This window comes from Prionailurus bengalensis, chromosome C1 (assembly GCF_016509475.1).
Source record: "Prionailurus bengalensis isolate Pbe53 chromosome C1, Fcat_Pben_1.1_paternal_pri, whole genome shotgun sequence".
In the NCBI taxonomy this organism is placed as follows: Eukaryota; Metazoa; Chordata; class Mammalia; order Carnivora; family Felidae; genus Prionailurus; species Prionailurus bengalensis.
In genome coordinates this window covers 150,041,030-150,063,211 of record NC_057345.1, presented here as the reverse complement: position 1 = coordinate 150,063,211, position 22,182 = coordinate 150,041,030, and the positions used below count along the sequence as shown (strand labels likewise).

General features: G+C 35.7%; 1 protein-coding gene across 9 annotated transcripts in view; it reads right to left on the bottom strand.

Annotated features, from left to right (window-relative positions):
* Positions 1-354: 354 nt before the first annotated feature.
* Positions 355-22,182, bottom strand: part of MARCHF7 (membrane associated ring-CH-type finger 7) — a 60,007-nt gene continuing 38,179 nt past the window's right edge. For 2 of the 9 annotated variants that reach the window (XM_043576854.1, XM_043576861.1), the window contains 6 exons: positions 20,965-21,132; positions 17,051-18,158; positions 13,949-14,118; positions 9,347-9,456; positions 5,821-5,934; positions 2,398-4,254 (listed from right to left, as the gene is read on the bottom strand). In XM_043576854.1, coding sequence (XP_043432789.1) covers positions 4,096-4,254; positions 5,821-5,934; positions 9,347-9,456; positions 13,949-14,118; positions 17,051-18,158; positions 20,965-21,132 — 1,829 coding nt within the window. In that variant the 3' untranslated portion in view covers positions 2,398-4,095. Of the gene's footprint in view, positions 1,668-2,022; positions 2,048-2,397; positions 4,255-5,820; positions 5,935-9,323; positions 9,457-13,948; positions 14,119-17,050; positions 18,159-20,964; positions 21,133-21,877; positions 21,937-22,182 lie in introns of those variants that run through there. The other 7 variants (XM_043576857.1, XR_006296836.1, XM_043576856.1 and 4 more) reach the window with 7 other exon arrangements.

Below are 22,182 nucleotides of genomic sequence, written 5' to 3'. Positions count from 1 at the left end.
GTAAAAGTTGAGCAAATGTTTTACATTTAGGGGCGCCTGGGTGGCTCAGTCGGTTAAGCTGCCAACTTCGGCTCAGGTCATGATCTCGCAGTCCGTGAGGTCGAGCCCCGCGTCGGGCTCTGTGCGGACAGCTCAGAGCCTGGAGCCTGTTTCCGATTCTGTGTCTCCCTCTCTCTGACCCTCCCCCGTTCATGCTCTGTCTCTGTCTCAAAAATAAATAAACGTTAAAAAAAAAAATTTTTTTTTAATTTATATTTTTGTATGAATTGGGATTTTACTTCTTAAAAAAGCTTTAAGGTTTGAAGTCTACTTTGAGCACCACCAGTTCAAAAGGAAACATTTCAAACTATAAAGTAAATCAATCAGTATGCATTTTATTTCCAGCCAAGGTTTTACATTAAGACAAACAAACTGTGGCCAAACTGTTGACTCACATTTGAGAAATTACATGGTTTCTATTTAGGTTCTGAAAATGTAGTTAGTTGCCATAACATAAGACTATTTAAATCTGAAACCACCTGAAGGTGTTTAAAAGTATATCCTAAAGGGTGTTGACAGAGGAAATATATACAGTGTTATGAAACTTTATACACAACTCCTGACCATGGTGTAGATCTATTCACTGGTGAACAGGTGATGTTCATCTGTTCTCCAAAAGTGGTGAAAAATATTAAGTCAGTAAATAAATGCTCAGAATTACCAAGGAACAGTTAAAAACGACCAGGATCCAAACAGGTTATTTATATCGTATTTATCTATAAAGAAGTGACAACACTAAAAAACACATTGAAAACCAGTGTTTTAAACTTTAAATGTGGGATTTAAAAATATTCCATTAACTTGAGATTGCAGTAATTTTTTTTCCCAAATAGCATTTGATGGGCAATTCCGATATAATTTACAGCTGTAATACTCCTAAAAGGAATATCTACATACTATGGCTTATCAAATATAATCTGCATTTTGCAAATCAATACAAAAATTTATCCATCATTTATACATTTTATATTTATATACTTCTTAAAAATTAGATTTTATTGCTAAGTGAATTTAGGATTCATATTAACTTTGGGAACCTAATATATAATGCTTTCATAACTTCCCAATTATTTTTTTTATAAACACTGGAAGCAAATGATTATGAAAATGAGACTGTAACTTAAGGCATTTTTGAAAAGAAAAATAATTAGGTGCCATTTTATTTCAAAAGCATATTTTGTCCCACTTTTTTCACTAGCAAGAAACTAAAAACATGAACCATTTTTTTTTTCATAAATATGACTACAGTAATCAAAACACAAAAAAAGGTCATCAGAATTACTTAGATATTTAAAACAAGGATAACATTTTCCCACTCACCGAAAAGAAAAATACTTTTGATGACCAGTTTATAAACATCAGATTCATTGGCCATGTTAAAAGGTCCAGGAGAATTTTTAATTCAGCAATACTTGAGACTATCTAAATATATATATATATATATATACATATATATATATATATATATATATATCCATCCAATAGGCATTCCCCACAAAATTAAATCATACGTAATTGCCAGTTTTAATAAACACTTGTTCACAGATCATCCATTTGTCTTATATGAAGTTAGGCAATATCAAATGTTCTGTTATGGTCTCCATCTTCTTCGGAATCATCCTCTGAAGCTGTTGAAAGAAAACAGGATGATCAAGAATGATTTTAAGGGGGATGAGAATGGATGTGTAAATACGAAGCCAGAACAGCAATGACTTGTAAAATAAAAAAACCCAATTTAGTATTCTGTTTGGTCAGAATGATAAGTTATGACAGGGTTAGGGGTGGTTTGACTGTGGGTGATGCCCATCCATAATGCTCCCACCCCCATATCTTTTTATGTTAGTTTTTATAAAAATGAGAATGCTTAAAAATGTGCTTCAAGAACGTCTTCTAAAAAGCTTCTGAGATCAGCCTGTGTTCACAGTAGCTAATGATTTAGACACTAGAGAAAAAAATGAACTTAAGGCAAGTGCTCTCACACACCTGAGTAGAATCTGGTTTATTACCGCTGCATGTTTGATGCATCCGATGAGAATGAAAAAAAATGTACACAGAATAGGTTATGGGTATTCTTGCAATTTACATCAAAGCTATGTCTATACAATGCCAAGAAAAAGCTCTATTTAGTCCAAAAAGCTTTTATATAGACACAGCCTAAGTTAAAACAATTGGATTTAGTAAAAAACTTTTGAGATTATTCCTATGCCTCTACATTGTCAGAAACATCATGTTTGTAACATTTCTGACCTCAATTTAAGAGCCATTGTAGTAGCTCAGAAGTTTAAAATAAACATCCTGGAATGTCTATAGGAGGGACCTAAGTATAAAACTATGGATTCTCTAAACTGTTATGTGTTGAGGAAAATGGAATTCACTAAAATAAACACCCAACCAGCATTTCCCCTATTATCAAGGGCAGAAAGGTTAAACGTATACTCTTCTTGTATTAGTATTAGACCCAATATTTAAGAGCACCCAACAAATGGAATCAACAAAAACATCCTACATGTATGGATGAAACTTAAGTTTTCATGGTTCAATTTATCTTGCAGAAATCTTCAATCCATTTTTAGTAAATGATAGCAAGCATATACTTGGCTCATGAATGAGTAAATCCTATGGTTAAGTTTTATGCTATATTATGGAGAAATATCAAACTAAGAAATAAAACAGTTTTTCAGAGAACTTCTCATGTTTTCTATTCAATTAACTCCACAAGAGAAGAAAATTCAGTGAGAACCAACTTTTAGAATACATTAATATTCTGGTACTTAGGAGTAAGCTTGTAGCACCCACAACAGCTTTTACTCTCAGCTGAATCTGGGTATATTTCACCTCCGTCTTTCTTACATGTTGGCAGTAGACATTGCTATGTTTAGGAAACTACTAAATGTTAGTTTAAAAAAAAGTAAAGCAATCTGGGGAAAATATTACTATGAACTAAAACAAATTACTACCATCACATCTGGCAAAGTATGAATTATAATTTGCTAAAAGAGATCTTTGTGTTAGGTAACATAAGGGATGTGAAGAAGTTTATATAAAAGAAAAAAAAAGATGTACACCAAATGAATTCCCACTTTATATACCAGACTCCTTTATATACCATTTTCACACATACTAAACTGTGAAAAGGCATCTGGTTGTACCTCTAATCCTTTCAAAACTTAAAAACAGTACAAACTTAATGACAACAACCCATGTCTTAGAATATTCTAGGAATTAAAAGGCTCTCATGAAGACCAAGTCCTTCTCAAACTTTACTTCAAAGGATGCTGAGCTTTCCCTAAAGGTAAAAAAACATGCACACTACAGGTAACACTCCACAAGTGTTTTTAAGACGAGTACAGAAAATAATCAAGTGGAGAATATATATTTTAAAACACTTCAAAGAGTGTAATGGAATCTGACCGTGGGGAGCCAGTTGCTTTGGGTGAAAAAGTACAATAGGTAGGGTAATCTTGAATTCCCAGGAACTGTTTCAGAGCCACCAATATCTGTGCCCACCTGGTACGAAGCACCCTGGAGGCTGTAGGACTTTGAGGTTAAGCTGTGCAGATGCCTGTAAAGATTTGGGCATTAAGTGCCTTCACATGGGAGCCCAGGCAGAAGTCCTAATGCTGGAACGTGATCTTAAGAGATTGGAGTTGCTGTCGGAGCTGGCTGCCTATTAAAGGTCCATGAGGACCTGAACAAGGAGCAAAAAAAAAACTATGGCTTCTGTTACGGACTCAGAACTAGGAATCTTTCACCTCTATTTTCCTAGAACTATATACAAACCCAGGGAAAACTTTTAATGATCTAACAAAGATGAATAACAAAATTTCTCTCTCTCTCTCTCTCACACACACACCTAACAGATTTAGAAGTGTGGTTTGACCAGAAGTTTTCTTTTTGATTAAAATTAAGGCGATCAAAAATAAAAATTTTAAATAAAACACTAGTTAAAATATATCCTTCTGTACCTTAAAATTATTATTTTTTAAAAATATGCTTTGAAAAAGGTCAGTTGCCCAACCCATCTTTCCCAAATCAGTTATTATGGTATTACTACGCCTATAAATGAAGCTCTAATTTGGTAGAAAGCGTACACAGTAAGGTTTTGGTCTGTGGATTTAATTTGCAAAAGAAATTCAACAAGTCTGGGAAGGGGAAATTCCACCTACTTTCGAGATCTTCCATATGTGCCTGAAGAGTTCTTGCAAGGTTAATAAACTAGAAACAATGCAGAAAGAAATATAGTAGTTTAAATGTTGCAAATTGATCTAAAAAGAGAATCAGTATAGGAGATTCATTTCTACTTTAAAAAGTCAACCACCATTTAAGCCTTTAAAATAGGGGTCTTTCTACCCCCACATCAAAAATTACAAGCTTAAAATATTTTTTAACTGTTGTATATAATCACCATTATATAAATGGTCATGTAGAAATCATGAATCACGTAGAAACTAAAAGCTGCTATAATAAGATAATTTTATCTAATGGCATTTCTGTCTTGCATAAATACAACACTTCAAAAAATTATGGAGAAAAAATTAAAACCATTACAATGTGGACACAAATGAACACTCTTAGTGGTCAAAAAAAACAAAACAAGAACAATTTTATCTTCCTGTCTAAATTTGATAGCTCCAGATGTATTACATTTATTTCAATACTTAAAAAAAAATTTGTGAAAATGACTTCCACTTTAATAATTTGTACCTTTTACAAAGGCATGAATTATATGCTTTATATAAAGGTTTATTCATTTTGAAAAGATAAGTTACCTTTTAGGAAATCATCTTATGGCATCTACTATATTTAGGTACTACGATTTCTAAAGTACTTAAAAGTCCAGAGATCCTTGCTCAAATTATAAATGCTCTTGATAGTTCATTCTCTTTTCTCTCAATGATAATAATCTATCAAATGGCTTACAGGAATGTTCACATGAGGATTACAGAAAAATGTTTTACCAATTTCCAAACTATATATATTTGGTAATTTTGATTATTTGGTTATTTGGTAATTTTCAAGATAAAACAAAAACATTACACCTCACCAGAAATTTGGCTCCATTTTTAACAAAGTGAATATTTAAAAAATAGTCTGAAGTATATGTTTATGAACACATTTCAAGATATGAAGTGTTCACAATACTACAGTACTGATGCAGGCCCTAGCCCCTGCCACACAAACTGGGCAAGGCAGAGAGTATAAATTTCCTATGGTACACTGAGATAAGTAGTATCCTACACTCATAAGCACCTAAGAGACAGCCAGCTCAAGTGTTAACATTAAGGTAAGAGTGTACAGAGTAAACACACAATAGTCCATATCTTAAGTAGTTTCTAGTAATATGAATACTTAAAAATTAGTACACTGCTAATCTTTTACAGGATAGTAACAAATGAAATTGAAGTTAATTTCCCATACTCTTTTGGTTTTTGGAGTTCAATTTAATAATGAGTTGTTTTTTTCCCCTCCCAAATGAAAAAGAGCATTTTCCCTAGGTATATTCAATTCCATCCCTGTTTTTCACTAAAATATATTCCAATTACCTTCAAGAGCTAGAAAATTACTTCTTTAAAAATAGCTTTTTGAAAAAATTAGCCTGCTTGATAAAGAAGGAAGAAAGCAATTCCTATTAAATCTACATTATCTTTATTTTCAAGGCACATTTTAATAGAAGAGCTCCCTAAAGAAAACAAAATGTAAACATGTAAGACAATCTGCTTTCCAAAGCGAACACTTGCTGCATCACACCCTCCCTGCTCCCCCAACTCCAATATTACTTACTCGGACACGTGTGCTTGGTTCATTTGTATTTCCCATCATATCAGAAAAGCTTTGTTCGCACAAGTGCAATAACACAACTAGGTAGAGACCAGAGCTGATAAACTCATACTCAGCCTTCAACAGGAAAGCAAACGAGAAAAAAAAAAATGAAGAATGAAAAATTAGTAGAATTGAGATTGATACTTATAGCATACTGATAAACTAGAGGAAATGTATTTACATCCAGCTCCTAGGAAGAGTATAATGCCAATTATTGAAAAAGAAAGAGCTGTCTTTCATAGTTTCATAAAAGTTCACTAATTGCCATATAATGTATTCAAATAGGTGTGTGAATAACCTTTTCATTCTCATATAGTCTTCCTTTATGTAATGATTTATATAAAAGTGGGAAAAATCATTTGATGGTGGAATGAATGCTCTGGTTCCACATAAAGCTGAAAACTGATTTCATTACACAGATAGCTATAACTATTTCCTTAAAAATTACCATTTCATCTACAGCAAAAATCAATACATTATGTGACTAAAATCCTATTCTGACAGGTTGTTCATGTAATTTAATTAACTTAAAGGCAACACTAAATATAAAAATGAACTAAAAAAAAAGGTAGTAAAGTAACTTCCTCATATCATTCACATAGAAATTTGCAATGGGTAAAAATAGATCTTTGGTTCAATGCTGTTCTGTTGGTTTTGAAGCTAAGAAAACAAATCATGAATATAGTGCTATTAAAAAATCTAATCTGTAACTGTTACACAGTGATCTCTAAATTGTATCATATTTTGATAACTTAAGAAATCTATGTTCTTAGTAGCAACTTCAGCAAGTAACTGGTTATAGATTCTTCAGAATACTCAACAAATTTGAAATTAAAAGTTTCTCTAAATGCTTCACTTCATTAACTTTGTTTGTTTTTAACTTAAAAGAAAATCATGCATCCAGAAGATTCAAATGTATTATAAACTAATCATTTAAAATGAGGGTATCTGTCAGACCACTAAAATCCATGATTCACTAAGAACAAAGATGTTAAAGCCAGAAAGCTTCATCAAGACTGTCATTTTCCACATAATATTTCTCAATGCCTCTCAATTATTTAAGAGGTGGATCATTAAAATCCTTGAAGAACAAGAAAAATACTCTTGGTTGTACTGAAAAGCCAAAGAACCACCTTCAAGAGACATGATGGAGTACCTACAGAAAGAATGGAAGGAAAAAACCATTCTTTGAAACCTACTCTGATTTTGAGGAAAAAAATAAAAATTTCTTTGCATCTTTCCATACTATTTCCTCTTGTTCTTTAAAATACCACTGTCTAGGGGCGCCTGGGTGGCTCAGTTGGTTAAGCATATCACTTCAGCTCAAGTCACGATCTCACGGCTTGTGAGTTTGAGCCCCTTGTTGGGCTCTGTGCTGACAGCCTAGAGCCTGGAGTCTGTTTTGGATTCTGTTTCCCTCTCTCCCTGCCCCCTCCTCCACTTGCGCTGTGTCTCTCCCTCTCTCAAAAATAAATAATAAAACATTTAAAACAAATTTAAGGGGGCGCCTGGGTGGCTCAGTCAGTTAAGCGGCCTCGGCTCAGGTCATGATCTCGCAGTCCGTGAGTTCAAGCCCTGCGTCGGGCTTTGTGCTGACAGCTCAGAGCCTGGAGCCTGTTTCAGATTCTGTGTCTCTGTCTCTCTGACCCTCCCCTGTTCATGCTCTGTCTCTGTGTCAAAAATAAACGTTAAAAAAAAACTTAAAAAAAACCAAAACTTAAAAAACTTAAAAACTTAAAACTCTAGCTGTCTAGAGAGAGACTCCTTAAGAATTTAAGACAATTCCTTATTGAAAGTGGTACTCCTTTTGGACCACTGGCTTCATTAAGGAATAAAACAATAACTAGTATTAGAGTAGCATCTGTACTATATCAACTAATTTTTTTCATTCCTTAGATCAGTGATTCTTTTTTTTAATTTTTTTTTTTCAACGTTTTTTAATTTATTTTTGGGACAGAGAGAGACAGAGCATGAACGGGGGAGGGGCAGAGAGAGAGGGAGACACAGAATCGGAAACAGGCTCCAGGCTCTGAGCCATCAGCCCAGAGCCTGACGCGGGGCTCGAACTCACGGACCGCGAGATCGTGACCTGGCTGAAGTCGGACGCTCAACCGACTGCGCCACCCAGGCGCCCCTAGATCAGTGATTCTTAACCTGGATCTAGGCAATTAGCTTCAAGAGATCTGGGAGTCCCTTAAATTATATGCAGATTTTGTGTCTATGTATATTTTGTAAAGAGTGTTCCTTGGTTTTAATCAGATTTTCAAAGGGTATCTATATTCGCACATTTAAAGAGAGTGTCCACAAAAGATCATATATTGCATGTTTCAATTTATGAGATATCCAGAATAGACAAAGTCAAATAGAACACAGATTGGTGGTTGCCAGGGGATGGGAGAAGGGGGAAATAGGGATCCACTACTTAATGGGTACAGGATTTTCTTTTGAAGAGATGAAAATGTCCTGAAACTAGAGAGAGGTAATGGTTGTGCAGTGCTCAAGTGTACTAGTACCAATAAACTGTTCACCTTAAAATGGTTACATTACATAAACTTCACTTTAATAAAAAAGGGAGAAACGTGTCCAAACACTTCATTTAAAAGGTGTTTTTCAAGCATTCATGCATTCTGTCACCATCACCTCTCTTTTTATCACAAATATGCTAATAAGCACACTTGGATAGTATGGCCCTAGAGTTATCCTCATAATCTTTCAACATCTCCCACCTGAATTTTCCTTTAAAAAGGAAAAAATACTGAGCTCTAAGTTTCAAGAAAAATTAGTGATCCAATCAATGGGGGGAGAAGGGAAGGAGAGATCAATACATACCAAAAAAATCTGAGACATGAGAGGATAATATATGAAATAAAATTTTAGTATCATCAGAAAAATCCTGACATTATGTATTTGTAGTGATACAAATACTAAGGGAAAGAAAAACAATGTGAACTTGGAATAAATGATTTCACATAAGATAACTCGTTCAACATACAGATGGAAGCAGAATGGGGAGGGTAGAGGGAATCAGACATGAGGAAGAACAGGGGATCATATAGGCACATAAAAAATTATTCCTAACATAAAAAAAAAAACAGGATGCAGATCTGGGGTTTGGTGTTTCAATTATTTTCCAGTACTCAGAGGCATTCACGATTGAGACAGCTCTGGGGAGAGAAGGTTGGCATGCCTGCTTTGGGACCCATTTCCTAAGCTTTCCTTATTTTTAGGTTTATTTAGGAAGCATATGATGAATTTTACCTTACACTTAAAATTTGTGACTTTGTTATGTGCCTTGTGCCTTAAAAAGTTAGGGGGAAAATGAAAAATTATAGAATCATATAATACCTAATGTGGTAACACAATTATATTAAAAACATTATTATTATTATTTTAATGCAGGTTTTCTGACCATGATTTAATCTTTTCTTCAAGAGTTGTCCTTTAAGCATAGAACAGACACTTACCAAATTAGGCAAAATATACTAACTTGTTCATTTGCATGAGCTCTATGTAGTTCATGAATATCAAAATCCTCCAGGTTAAGCTGCAACTTCTCTTTACAGAGTTCACAGGTGGTTACAGCCTCTAATGAAGAACCTGGTAAAATTAAAAGGAAAACTTAGTTTGCTATGTCTCCACAAAATACTATTCCTTGTAAAGTTTTAAGCTTAGAATATAGAGAATCAAAAGGGAGAAAGGAAGGAAGATTGCATTACTGCCATAAACCGGTAAGGTCTCCTAAAATAACAACTGGTTAACACTAATGTGGCTTGTCAGGTCCTAAGCTTATATCCATTATTTAGGTGTCCATTTTTTTCCTTCCAGAAATGCATGCTACCCCATCCTTGATGGTGGGAAGCTGACAATGGAACATCATCTGTACTTCCCGCTTCTTATTTAAATACCTTGGCAAGATGCCATGAAAACAATGTTAAATAATGTATCCTAAACAACTAGTTACCTATATCCAGGCCAGTATCTCTGATGTGACAATATACACCTAAGACCTTTTGTCCTCTAAGAAATGTGCATTCCCTGTAAGCTAGGAGGGAACAAAAGGAATCTACCTTTGTCTAGGTAAAAACAGCTCCCTTCAGTCATAAAAGGAACGAAGTCTTGATACATGCTACAACATGGATGAAAGTAAATAAGTTACCAGGGATTCAGGAGAAGGGGAGGTGGGAGCTGCTGCTTAATGGATGAAGAGTTTTTGTTTTGGGGTGGTAATAAAATTTTGGAAGTAGATAGTGGTGGTGGTCACACAACATTCTGAACATACTCAATGACACTGAATTACACATGTAATAATGGTCAAAAGGGAAATTTTACTTTATATATATTTTATCACAAAAGGAAAAAGAGTTCTTTCTGTCCAATATGCAGTTACTGGTTACTCCTAAGCTTCTGGCTCCAATTAAATCATTGGTAATTTTGTCTAATTAAACATATAGCCATTCTACCCCATGCTTATTTTTAGACAGCTTTAAACTAAAATATATACATGCATATATATATATATATATATATATATATATATATCCTTAAAGTGTGTGTATATATATATATGTGTATATATATATATGTACATATATATACATATCCTAAAAGTAGAGAAGTCATGTGATTAACAGGGTAGAGGTTTAGATTCAATTAACATTTGTTGACTGTTATATGCCAAAATTTAGAAGGAAAAAGAAAAGTAGCAACCTCTGCCTTCAAGCTCTTAAAGCTCTTAAACAGTAAAATCTGGCATAAAGTCTAAGACAGCAGTAATTTATATGCATTTTCTTTTGAAAATAGTTGAACAGAAAGTGAGTGCTATTCTGAGGTAGTATGTTCTCTGTTGTCTCAAAATGTCCTGTTGTCAAATTACATTAAGATAGTCACTATATTTACAGTATATGATTAAAACCAAGTTGTTGTTGCCGTTTTAGGAGTCTAACATACATAGAGATACTGAAATTAAAATGCATCTGGAATATGTGAATTAAAGACAATTAATATTGTACCACTGAACTAAATTCAGGATAAGTCCATACTATGACTGATGGAAAACAAAGAACGTGAAAGACATTTATCAGACATTTGTTTTTAAAATTTTTAATGTTTATTTTTGAGAGAGAGAGAGACAGACAGACAGAGAAAGAGGGAGACACAGAATCTGAAACAGGCTCCAGGCTCTGAGCTGTCAGCACAGAGCCTGAGGTGGAGCTCGAACTCACGAATGGTGAGATCCTGACCTGAACCAAAGTTGGACACTTAACCTACTGAGCCACCCAGGCGCCCTACATTTATCAGACATTTCTTAGAACTATTCTCTGATTCAGAAGCAGGAGAAGTGTGATTATAAAATACGGGCCTTTGAGATCATTTAGTACAAATTCTTTCATGTTTTAGTGCTTCATGTTTTTTCTTCTAGGAATTAAGTGACTTATAGAACAACGTTCAGTAGATCATATACAGCTCGGAAAAGCCCATTTATCCTACATGTTTAATCTAGGGCTCTTTCCATTAAGACCCCACCTCATTCAGTAGGCCTTGACTGCCCTGACTGCATTTGCCTCAACTTGTACTAGACTTGCTTTATTCATTTTCGCATACCCTGAGAGTTTAACAGTCCATACACGTGGCAGCTGCTTAATAAATGCTTAAAATCAATCTCTACCAGAATGAATCTTCTACTAGATGGGGTCTTTACGTAAGTATGAGAAAGCCTTTGTGAAAATTTATCAAGAAGGTTCAGTTCTTGAGATCTTTACATTCATCTGATCATATCTTAGAAAGCTTATTAATAACCTGGTAACACCCTCTAATTGAGTATTTACCACATGCCCAGTACTGTGAGAAACTATTTATAAATGTCATCTCATTTGACCTTCACAACAACCTTATGTGGTAAGAATTACTCAGTTTTACTCATAATGGATCTGAGGCCCAATCGCAGACCTACTTAAGAACATTCAAAAGTAGATCTAAGGCATCAATGTTTTTTAAATTTTTTTTTTTCCAACGTTTATTTATTTTTGGGACAGAGAGAAACAGAGCATGAACGGGGGAGGGGCAGAGAGAGAGGGAGACACAGAATCGGAAACAGGCTCCAGGCTCTGAGCCATCAGCCCAGAGCCCGACGCGGGGCTCAAACCCACGGACCGCGAGACCGTGACCTGGCTGAAGTCGGACGCCTAACCGACTGCGCCACCCAGGCGCCCCAGGCATCAATCTTTTTTAAAACTCTAAGGGATAATTTTGATCAGCAGCCAAGGTTGAGAACCAATGTTAAAAAAAAAACTTACTCAAGATCCTTCAGTTAAGTTTTAGTGCCATTATTCCAATCTAGGCCTAACAATGTTCTTAACACACTGTATCAACTGTTTTCCTGCCTACACAACACTAAATGTCTAACTGCAAAGGTATTAGAAGGTGAGTCAACTTGTTTCTCATTTTGGTAATGGCTAACACATTGCTGGGCCCTTACTAAGTGTCAAGAACAAATGCTACCATGCTGAACATTCATTTAATCTTGATAATGGCCCAGGACATGATAAAGCCAAGAAGCTATCATACCACCGTACAGCTAAGAAGAAGCTGCAGCAGGTGAGATGGGTCTTTCCCCACAGCACTGGGATCAGGCTAGTTTAAAAGAAAACATAACCTCCCTACCCCAAAGGAGGCCTTGGCTACCTAGCTACAAACAAATTTCTCCCATGAGCCTCATAATCTCCAGCTTGAACAGGTTACCCAAGTCTTCCAAAATGATGATTAAAATCAGTATTAATGGGGCACCGGGGTGGCTCAGTCGGTTGAGCGCCCGACTTTGCCTCAGGTCATGATCTCGCAGTTCATGGATTTGAGTCCCGCACTGGGCTCTGTGCTGACAGCTCGGAGCCTAGAACCTGCTTCTGATTCTGTGTCTCCCTCTCTCTGCCCCTGCCCTGCTCAAGCTCTGTCTCTCAAAAATAAATAAATGTTAAAAAAAAAAAAAATCAGTATTAATGCCATCCTACCTCACAAATTATTTTCCTGTCACCAACTATTATCAGACCATCAATCTCATACAACAGCATACACTGGTGTGCCTGGGTGGCTCAGTCAGTCAAGCATCTGGCTCTTCTTATCAGCTCACGATCTCACGGTTCGTGTGGGGCTCTGTGCTAACAGCATAGGGCCTGCTCGGGATGCTGTGTCTCCCTCCCTCTCTCTCTCTCTCTCTGCCCCTCCCCTGCTTGCTCTCTCTCTCAAAACAAATAAATTAAACAAATTTTTAAAAATTGTGCACATTTACTAATCTCATCTAATTTCCCACCCTTCTCACCTTAGGAGTCATTTTTACTTATGTCCTCTAGTACTCATGGTCTAACAAATTTCTCTCAACTTTAAAATTAAATTTCACTCTCTCAAAATAAATAAATAAACATTAAAAAAAGAGGGGTGCCTAGGTGGCTCAGTCAGTTAAGCGTCTGACTCTTGATTTCAGCTCAGGTCAAGATTTCATGGTTTTGAGTTTGAGCTCTGCATCGGGCTCTGCACTGACAGCTGAGAGGCTAGAGCCTGCTTCTGATTCTCCGTCTCCCTCTCCCTCTGCCCCTCTCCAGCTTGCACTCTCTCTCTCAAACATTAATTATTTATTTATGTTTATTTACTTTTGAGAGAGAGAGAGAGAGAGAGAGAGAGAGAGAGAGAGAGAGAGCGCGCGAGCGAGCAGGGGAGGGGCAGAGAGAGAGAGGGAAACACAGAATCTGAAGCAGGCTCCAGGCTCTAAGCTGTCAGCACAGAGCCGGACACAGAGCTCGAACTCACAAACTGAGATCATGACATGAGCCCAAGTCAGACACATCATCGACTGAGACACCCAGGCACCCCAAAAGAAGTAATATTTAAAAAAAAAACACAGTACAATACATTAAATTTTGAAGCAAGATTAATGAAGTTCATTAATGCTTTTGCTTCAAAAATTAATTACCATACTTTTGATAAGAGTATAAATTTGACAATCAGTAAATTATAATCAGATTTGGTAACTAAAATGTGTATGTACGTGCATCTCTTGGAAAGATTGCAAAAACAAAACACACAAAAAGGCAAATCCTACCAGAGTTAATTTTGGCCTGTAACCACTTTTTCATACAATCTTGGTGAACATACTGCAAGCTTCCTGTGCACTTGCACGGCTCTATCAGCAAGTTAGATGATGATGCAGCTGCCATCTGACAAATTCTACATAAGTCACCTTCTTCTTCTTCAGAGTCCTCTAAAAGGAGGCTAGAAAAGAAGGAGCATCTTGTAAATACAGCTATCAAAACTTATCCTGGTTGGTCATTTCAAATCATACATAATCTCAAACAATATTTTTGTTATTTCTATTCATGTTCTAAGTAGAAAAAAAGCAAACAACCATAAAAAACTCCAACCACCATTAAAAACCAATTCAATGAGAATGAAAATGACAATAACTGTTTTAAAGGTAAATGAAACAGGATATTTCATAATCTCAAACAATATTTTTGTTATTTCTATTCATGTTCTAAGTAGAAAAAAAGCAAACAACCATAAAAAACTCCAACCACCATTAAAAACCAATTCAATGAGAATGAAAATGACAATAACTGTTTTAAAGGTAAATGAAACAGGATATCCTATTATTTACCTTCAAAGGCTTTAAGTGATTTTGTCTTTGATATCACACTTATTTTGTATCACACCTTATTTTTCACAATCACTTTACAAATATCCCAAGAAATTTTAATTTCTACAGTTATCGTAGACTACTTCAGTTCCAACAGTATAAAGGTAATGTACTTACATACTTAGCACTTTCCTCCCCCATCTCCAAAAAAACATTTAGGACAACTTCAAAAAATTAAATATGGGCTTGTGTTTTTTCATTTACATGCTATCAGAACCACATAGGGTTAAACTGATAAACTTTTTGTGCTAAATCACAGTAAAAGAACAAAGACTTTTATTCATTTCCCCCACCCCTAGCAATGTTATTTATTTAATCATCCTCATTTCAACAGAGTAGGCTTTTAAAGTGTGAAGCAGTTTTCATTAACCTATGTCCTCTAACAGGCCCACATGTACTGCTTAATTTAAATGCAGAATGATAGCCATTTATATATATTTTACAAATATTTAATGTTTGTTAAAGTGCTTATTGCCTTAGTCCACTGCTGGCATGAAAGAAGTAACTCAGTAAATTACAACTGAATGCTAAACTGTTACTAAAATATAACCTGGATGATACAGGTTCTTAATGAATTCAGCAAAAAGATGTATGGAAAGAGGATTAGATATACAACTGTTAGGTGATTATCATGGTCTGGTTAAGCCAGAGATATAACCTCAAGCATAAATATTTATGTTTTACCTTCAGATTTAACTTTCTCTGGCTTATACTTTCAATTATTTTTACTTAAGAGTTTCAATTTTTTAGACTCGTATTAATTTACTTGTGGAGTGTCTTGAAATCACATATTAGCAAAAAATATATAACGAAGGAATACCCACACACTATTTCTATGACAAAATAACCAACAAATACTGCTTTATAATCTAACCAGACATGGTGGTGCTGGCTTAATTTGTTTCTCTTTGAAAATTACCAAACTAATGCTTTGCCCTCTGTTGAACCACTGCCCTCAAATTAACCTAACTTTGAACACAGGAAATATAATAGTTACTACATTTATCAGCAGACAGCTTATAATCAGAGGGAGTTACTATGACATTAAAGCTAAGACTACCAGGGCATCTTTTTTCAAGAAAGGAAAAATAGCAAACTTCAAATGCGGGAAGAGACTAGTCCCATGCTACAATTTGTCCTACATAAGGAAAAAAGGGAATGTAGTAGCCTAATATCCAACAACCCAGACTCTCTTTATCCCCAGAGAGTTACATTTTAATGTATTTCTTCTTAAAAAAATAAAAAAATCTAAAATAGTAAAAACTATGCTTCCCAACAATTCCATTACATTAGTTATTTACGAAGAAAAAGCAACAAGTTAAAACACCCCACAACCTTAGCTTTACCTAAGTCTTGTCTTCCTGTATTTTACATAAACTATCCTAATCCATTTTTTTTTTTTAAATTTTTTTTTTCAACATTTATTTATTTTTGGGACAGAGAGAGACAGAGCATGAACGGGGGAGGGGCAGAGAGAGAGGGAGACACAGAATCGGAAACTGGCTCCAGGCTCCAAGCCATCAGCCCAGAGCCTGACGTGGGGCTCGAACTCCCAGACCGCGAGATCGTGACCTGGCTGATGTCGGACGCTTAACCGACTGCGCCACCCAGGCGCCCCTATCCTAATCCATTTTACAATAAAAATTATTTTAATAAATGGAAAAACTAAGTACACTAAAATGACAAAATAAACAATAAAGTTGGGACTGAAATCTCTTTCATTTTTTCACTCTTACCAGAGATTTTTAAATAATCAACTGTACAAAGATTGTATCTGCATAAAAAGATTCTAAGTCCTATATTTAGACTACTATTTCTGTCAAATCAATACACAAAGAATATTCTGTGTACATGTACACGTCAAAAACAAAATTTGTGCAAATGATTTTATTTTATCTCATTCCAGAAGAGTCTGAGATGAGACATACAAATAAATGGTAAATAAATCTTAACTAAAGGTAAGACAGATAGTTTTGATAATTTATAAACCACTGGGGTCCCTTTATCAATTCTACTTAGCAATGGTCTACCAAGGAACGGGGTGAGACATTAAGATTTTTTGCCTTTTTATGCAAAAAGCTGTATTGAAAGCTGGTTAAAAATAATCTTCAGACTATCTTGATGCAATCTACACCCCCAGTGCCTATCTTCATTATTAATTCTCATCCACTTTACCTCTGAGAATTTAACATCTTAGTGGGTATAAATCTTAAGGAAAGAAATTTACGGTATGTTTCTTGTTATGAGAAGCCATTTTAGAAATAAAGATTCCTGGGGCACCTGGGTGGTTCACTTGGTTGACCATCTGACTTCAGCTCAGGTCATGATCTCACAGTTCACAACTCTGAGTCCCACATCAGGCTCACTGCAGAGCCCCCTTCAGATTCTGTCCCTCTCTCTCTCTGCCCCTTCCCCACTCGCATGCTTTCTCCCTTCAAAAATAAAAAAAAGATTTCTTCCTCTAATCTGCTCTTGCTTTACAGACTTATGACAGGTATTCAAATTTACCTCTCTTTTATTTTCTGCAGTTTTTCTGGGTCTCTTGAAGGTGCACTTTTAGTTTTATCACTTTTTCCATCAGATGAACTCCAACCTGAAGGAATAATATCTACAGTGATCATGACATTGTCAGTCAAATTATTTCCAAGTGCTGGGGGGACTGCAAATCGAAATAAAGAACCAGGAAGGATCCCTGTTATTCCTGTATTTCTTCCACTGTGAGCTGAATCTGATGTGGAGCCACCCGTAGCAGCACTACTCGATGCTGCAGATGCTTGTGATCTGTTGGCAGTAGCCCCAAGGGGATCACTCTGTGCTTCAAGGTGAACCACTTCATTTGATTCTCTTCTAAAAATATGATGAGATCTAGATGGTATATCAGAGGTAGGTATCCTTGAAGAGTCATCTCGTCCCTCTCGTCTCCTTCTAGAGAACAAAGGTGTGCATCTATTTCTAAGTGAGGAAGATAACCATGGTCCTGTATTTCTACCTTCAGATTCTTGGTTAAAATTTTCTGAATCAGGCTCAGAGCTATGATTTTGGCTAAGAGATGACAAACCCCATCTTCGCCTAAGAAATCGAAATCCCTGAGAAGCTTCAGATGCCCTACTATCGGGAACATCAGAAGCTGACGCTGCATTGCTACGAGACTGTGAAGCTGTCAAGATTCTTGGAGAAACATAGGAATTTTCAGAACTCAATGATCTTGTATTCAAGGAATCCTGACTAGATCTTCGGGGAAAGAAAGTAGATGACATACTAGAAGCTATACGTGACAGCAATCTTCTGGTTGAACGTCTACCTTCGTTGTCAGAAGATTCTTGAAATGATCTTTGAGATGAACCAACCCTATCTGAACTGCTTATGGTTGAGGCTTCATCTCTATTTGAAAGATAAGAAAATCCAGGCTGTGTACTGCTTTGGGGAGATTCCAATTCTCTTGGAGAAAAATTTGACCGTAGAGAATTTCTATTAGAGTCCCTAGAACATGGTACAGTCTGATGTTCAGAAGGCATCTGGTGGTTTGTGGATGATGTATTCAACTGTAAAGTGCTCACTGAGTTATCTTTTGGTCTTGCTCCCTGTGAATATGAAGAAGGAACTCTGTCTTGAATATCTATTTTTGAAAGACAAGAAAACCAATTACATGAAATATTTTGAGTATTAAATTTAGAATTATTAACTAATATTTGCAAAATGAAACACTGAATTCAAACCAATACTGCTATTATTATGAATACACAGCTTAACTACTATTACAGAAAAAAACATAAATGTATTTCTCTTTTTATACTAAGTTAACACTGCAAACTGAAAAGAAAGAAATGTATCATGGCTAATGAGACAAACATCTAAATCTACTAAATTAATGAAGGTATAACAGTCTGAATTTGTTAATCAGAAATTGATATGGTAAATATCTAACATCTAAATGGATAAGGAATTTTATTTTATTTTTAAATGTTTATTTTTGAGAGAGAGCGCGTGTGTGTGTGGGGGGGGGGGGGGTATTTTTGAGAGAGAGCGTGTGTGGGAGAGAGAGGGAGTCAGAGGATCCAAAATGGACTCTGCGCTGACAGCGGAGAGAATGATGTGGAGCTCAAATTCACAAACCATGAGATCTTGATCTGAGCCAAAGTCGAATGCTTAACCGACTGAGCCACCCAGGTGCCTCTAAATGGATAAGAAATTTTCAATGAGCCAAATAATTCACTGTAAAGGACTCTTACAATAAATAAAGGCAAAATAATCCTAGGAAGACAGTGTTTTGGAGATTCTTCCTACACTGCAAGTATAAAAGTTATTTCATACAAATACTATCATCTTTAAAATTTTACGGCAAACCTTGGTTGACAGCTAAAAATTCCTCCAATCTTTTTTCTTGCAAGTTCTTATCTCTGTTACTTATCAGACATAACTCTACTTTTCAACACTTGCTAGAAGCTAGGAGTCAGAATAGAGCCCACTACTGGTGGTTTTACACCTTAAAATGGGATGAGAAATACTACAGCATTCCTTTATAAAGAATTCTCATCCACACACTTAGCTTAAAGAGTGAGATTGCTACTGTGCTAACACATGGACCTTCGTGAAGGGATAAACTGTTAGTGGCTAAATCTATTCTACCCTATACTTTTAGACGTTCAAACCTAGACGCCACTGATACTATATACTAGAGCTCATACACCTAAAACCAAACAAATAAAAAGAGGTCTTCATTGGTCATTGGTCAAGGCAAAGACTGCCCCAATAACTTTATTTAAAATAACCTACACAGAGTGTGCCTGGCTGGCTCAGTTGACGGGGTTGTGAGTTTGAGCTCCAGGATGGGTGAAGAGATTACCTAAAACAATTTTTTTTTTTTAAGTTTATTTATTTTGAGAGAGAAAACACAAGCGGGGGAGGGGCAGAGAGAGAAGGAGACAGACAGAGAGCCCCAAGCAGGTTCTGTGCTGTCCACACAGAACCCAACACAGGCACTCGATCTCAAGAACCCTGAGATCATAACCCGAACCAAAATCAAGTCAGACGCTTAACTGACTGAGCCACGTAGGTGCCCCAAACAAATGTATTTTCTTCTATGTAAATCAAACTCCACTTCTGCCTGCTAGATCTGTCAACTTCAATAAGCACTTTTTTTTAGTATTACTATTTTATGACATTTAATTTTGAAAACCTTAATACACTGACAGAAATAGTGTGGGTCTTTATTTCAACTGAATGAATAAAGGCACATTCATGTTAAACAAAAGTAATTCTAAATTATGCCTTAAAATGTTGATTTCAAGCTTTAGTTAGGTCAGAAATTTACCATTAAGTAGTTATTACACTATACAGTTAATCCTGAACAACATGGATTCGATCTGCATAGGTCCACTTATCCACAGATTTTTCTGGTAAATACAGTAGGCATTATATACGTATTTCTCTTACGATTTTTTCTTTTCTTTTTTAACATTTTTAATGTTTATTTATCTTGGGGAGGGCGAGTAGGGTAGACAGAGAGAGACAGAGAGACAGAGAGACAGACAGACACAGAATTCGAAGCAGGCTCCAGGCTCCAAGCTGTCAGCACAGTGCCCGATGCAGGGCTTGAACTCACCAACTGCGAGATCATGACCTGAGCCGAAGTCAGACACTTAACCAACTGAGCCACCCAGGCACCCCTTATGATTTTTTTAATGACATAATTTATTTTCTCTAGCTTACTTTATTATAAGAATTCATTATGTAACACATACAGGTATATGTTAACTAACTGCTTACATTTTTGGTAAGGCTTCCAGTCAGCAGTAGGGTATGAGTAGTAAAGTTTTAGGGGAGTCAAAAGTTATATATACATAGATTTTCAACTGCACCGGAGGAAGGGGCAGATAGGGGCCAGTGCCCTCACCCCTGCATTGTTCAAGGGTCAACTGTATAACGCAAATGATATTGGGGTATGCTAAAATTATTTAGTATACTTTACAACATAGTTTTTAATAAAATATTTTTCAATATTTATTTATCTTGAGAGAGAAAGAGTGGGGGAGGGTCAGAGAGGAGAGAGAATCCCAAGCAGGCTCCAAACTGACCGCACAGAGCCCAATGCAGGGCTTGATCTTACGAACCATGAGATCATGACCTGAGCTGAAACCAAGAGTGGGAAACTTAACTGACTAAACCACCTAGGTGCCCCAACATATATTTTTAGAAAATTATAAGCAGACAAAATCCAGATACGACTGTACATCTATTTTAAGCTTATTTTTTAAAGTATAAAAACAAATATGCTAGTATACAGTATAAAAACATACTAAGCTATTTTGAAATCTCCGTAAGATGCACTTCATGTATTCGTTTCTACTGTCATTTTAATAATACATACACAGAGGAAAATGTAACATTATTAAGCTATACATAATAATACAATTTATACATACATGATGAATTTGTGAAATCACCACTTCGGTGGCTATAATCCATAAGATTACTAATGGAAGAATCTGTTCTTCTCTCTAAATCTCTTCTCTCTCTCATCAAGTCAGTTCCAAATGATCCAAGTACCATTGATGAAGATCTAGGAACTTGATTATGCCTCCAAGAAGATTCTTAAAATAATGGAAGAAATTTTAATTCAGAAAATGCTTTCAAGATTTCTGATGACAGTTCTGTGGTATTATACAGGGAGGTTATCATGATTTGTTACATAGTTGCAATCAGAAGCAAAATTCAGCAAAACATAAAATTATTCACTAATGAACTCATCACTTATAAAATTGTTTCCTACTCAAATATTCTTCTCTAACACTACAATTTACCACCCATCCATGATGCCAATGTCTCAGTCACCTTCTAGAACACCTGACCATACCATGTGAGCTTGATGTAAAATAATTACAGAACAAAATGCAAAGCTGGTCAAAGATGCAGAATTTCCTGAAAAGTCAATGAAACTGATATTGGAGAACAGCCAAAATTAAAATCAAGCCATGTCAAAATGGAAGATGTTTTACTATAGCCACTGAAGATATTTTATCAGAAATATTATCATTGCCATCACACTTGCTTCACTTATTGTAAAAATTAATGTACTGTTGCAATCATAATCTAAATTTTTAAATGAAATCATATCTAACAAAATAAATTAAAAATAAGTCTGATAACTTTCCCCCCTAACTATTTACCTTGAAATTTTGTTTCTTGCTTTCCTAGTCCCAATAGCCTTATTGATTCCTCCTCATTAAGGGAAATGGCCCAGGGTATTTAATGCTATGCCTTCACAGAGTAGAAGAGACCAAAAGTATCTGTGCACAATGGTGTTTGTCTACAATGTTAAGGACAGTCTGCTCTTACCCATCACACTACTCTTAATATTCTTCAGATGGGCAGTGTCTTTCCCCAGGCGGTCCTGCCTATCAAAATAGAAAGGAATCGCTTACACTAATTCAAATGATAATACAAATGCATTTCAAGAATTTTATCTCCAATTGTGTCATCACAAACTCTGTCTCACCTTAAAACTATTTCAGGCATTTCCTACTGTCTCATTTGAAGAGGAATCTAAGTGAGGAGGGAGCCTCCTCTGCCCCCTCAAGGAAAAGAAAAGATGTTTTCAATTTGTGCAATAAATGTATGTCTGTGAGTACAAAATACCATGC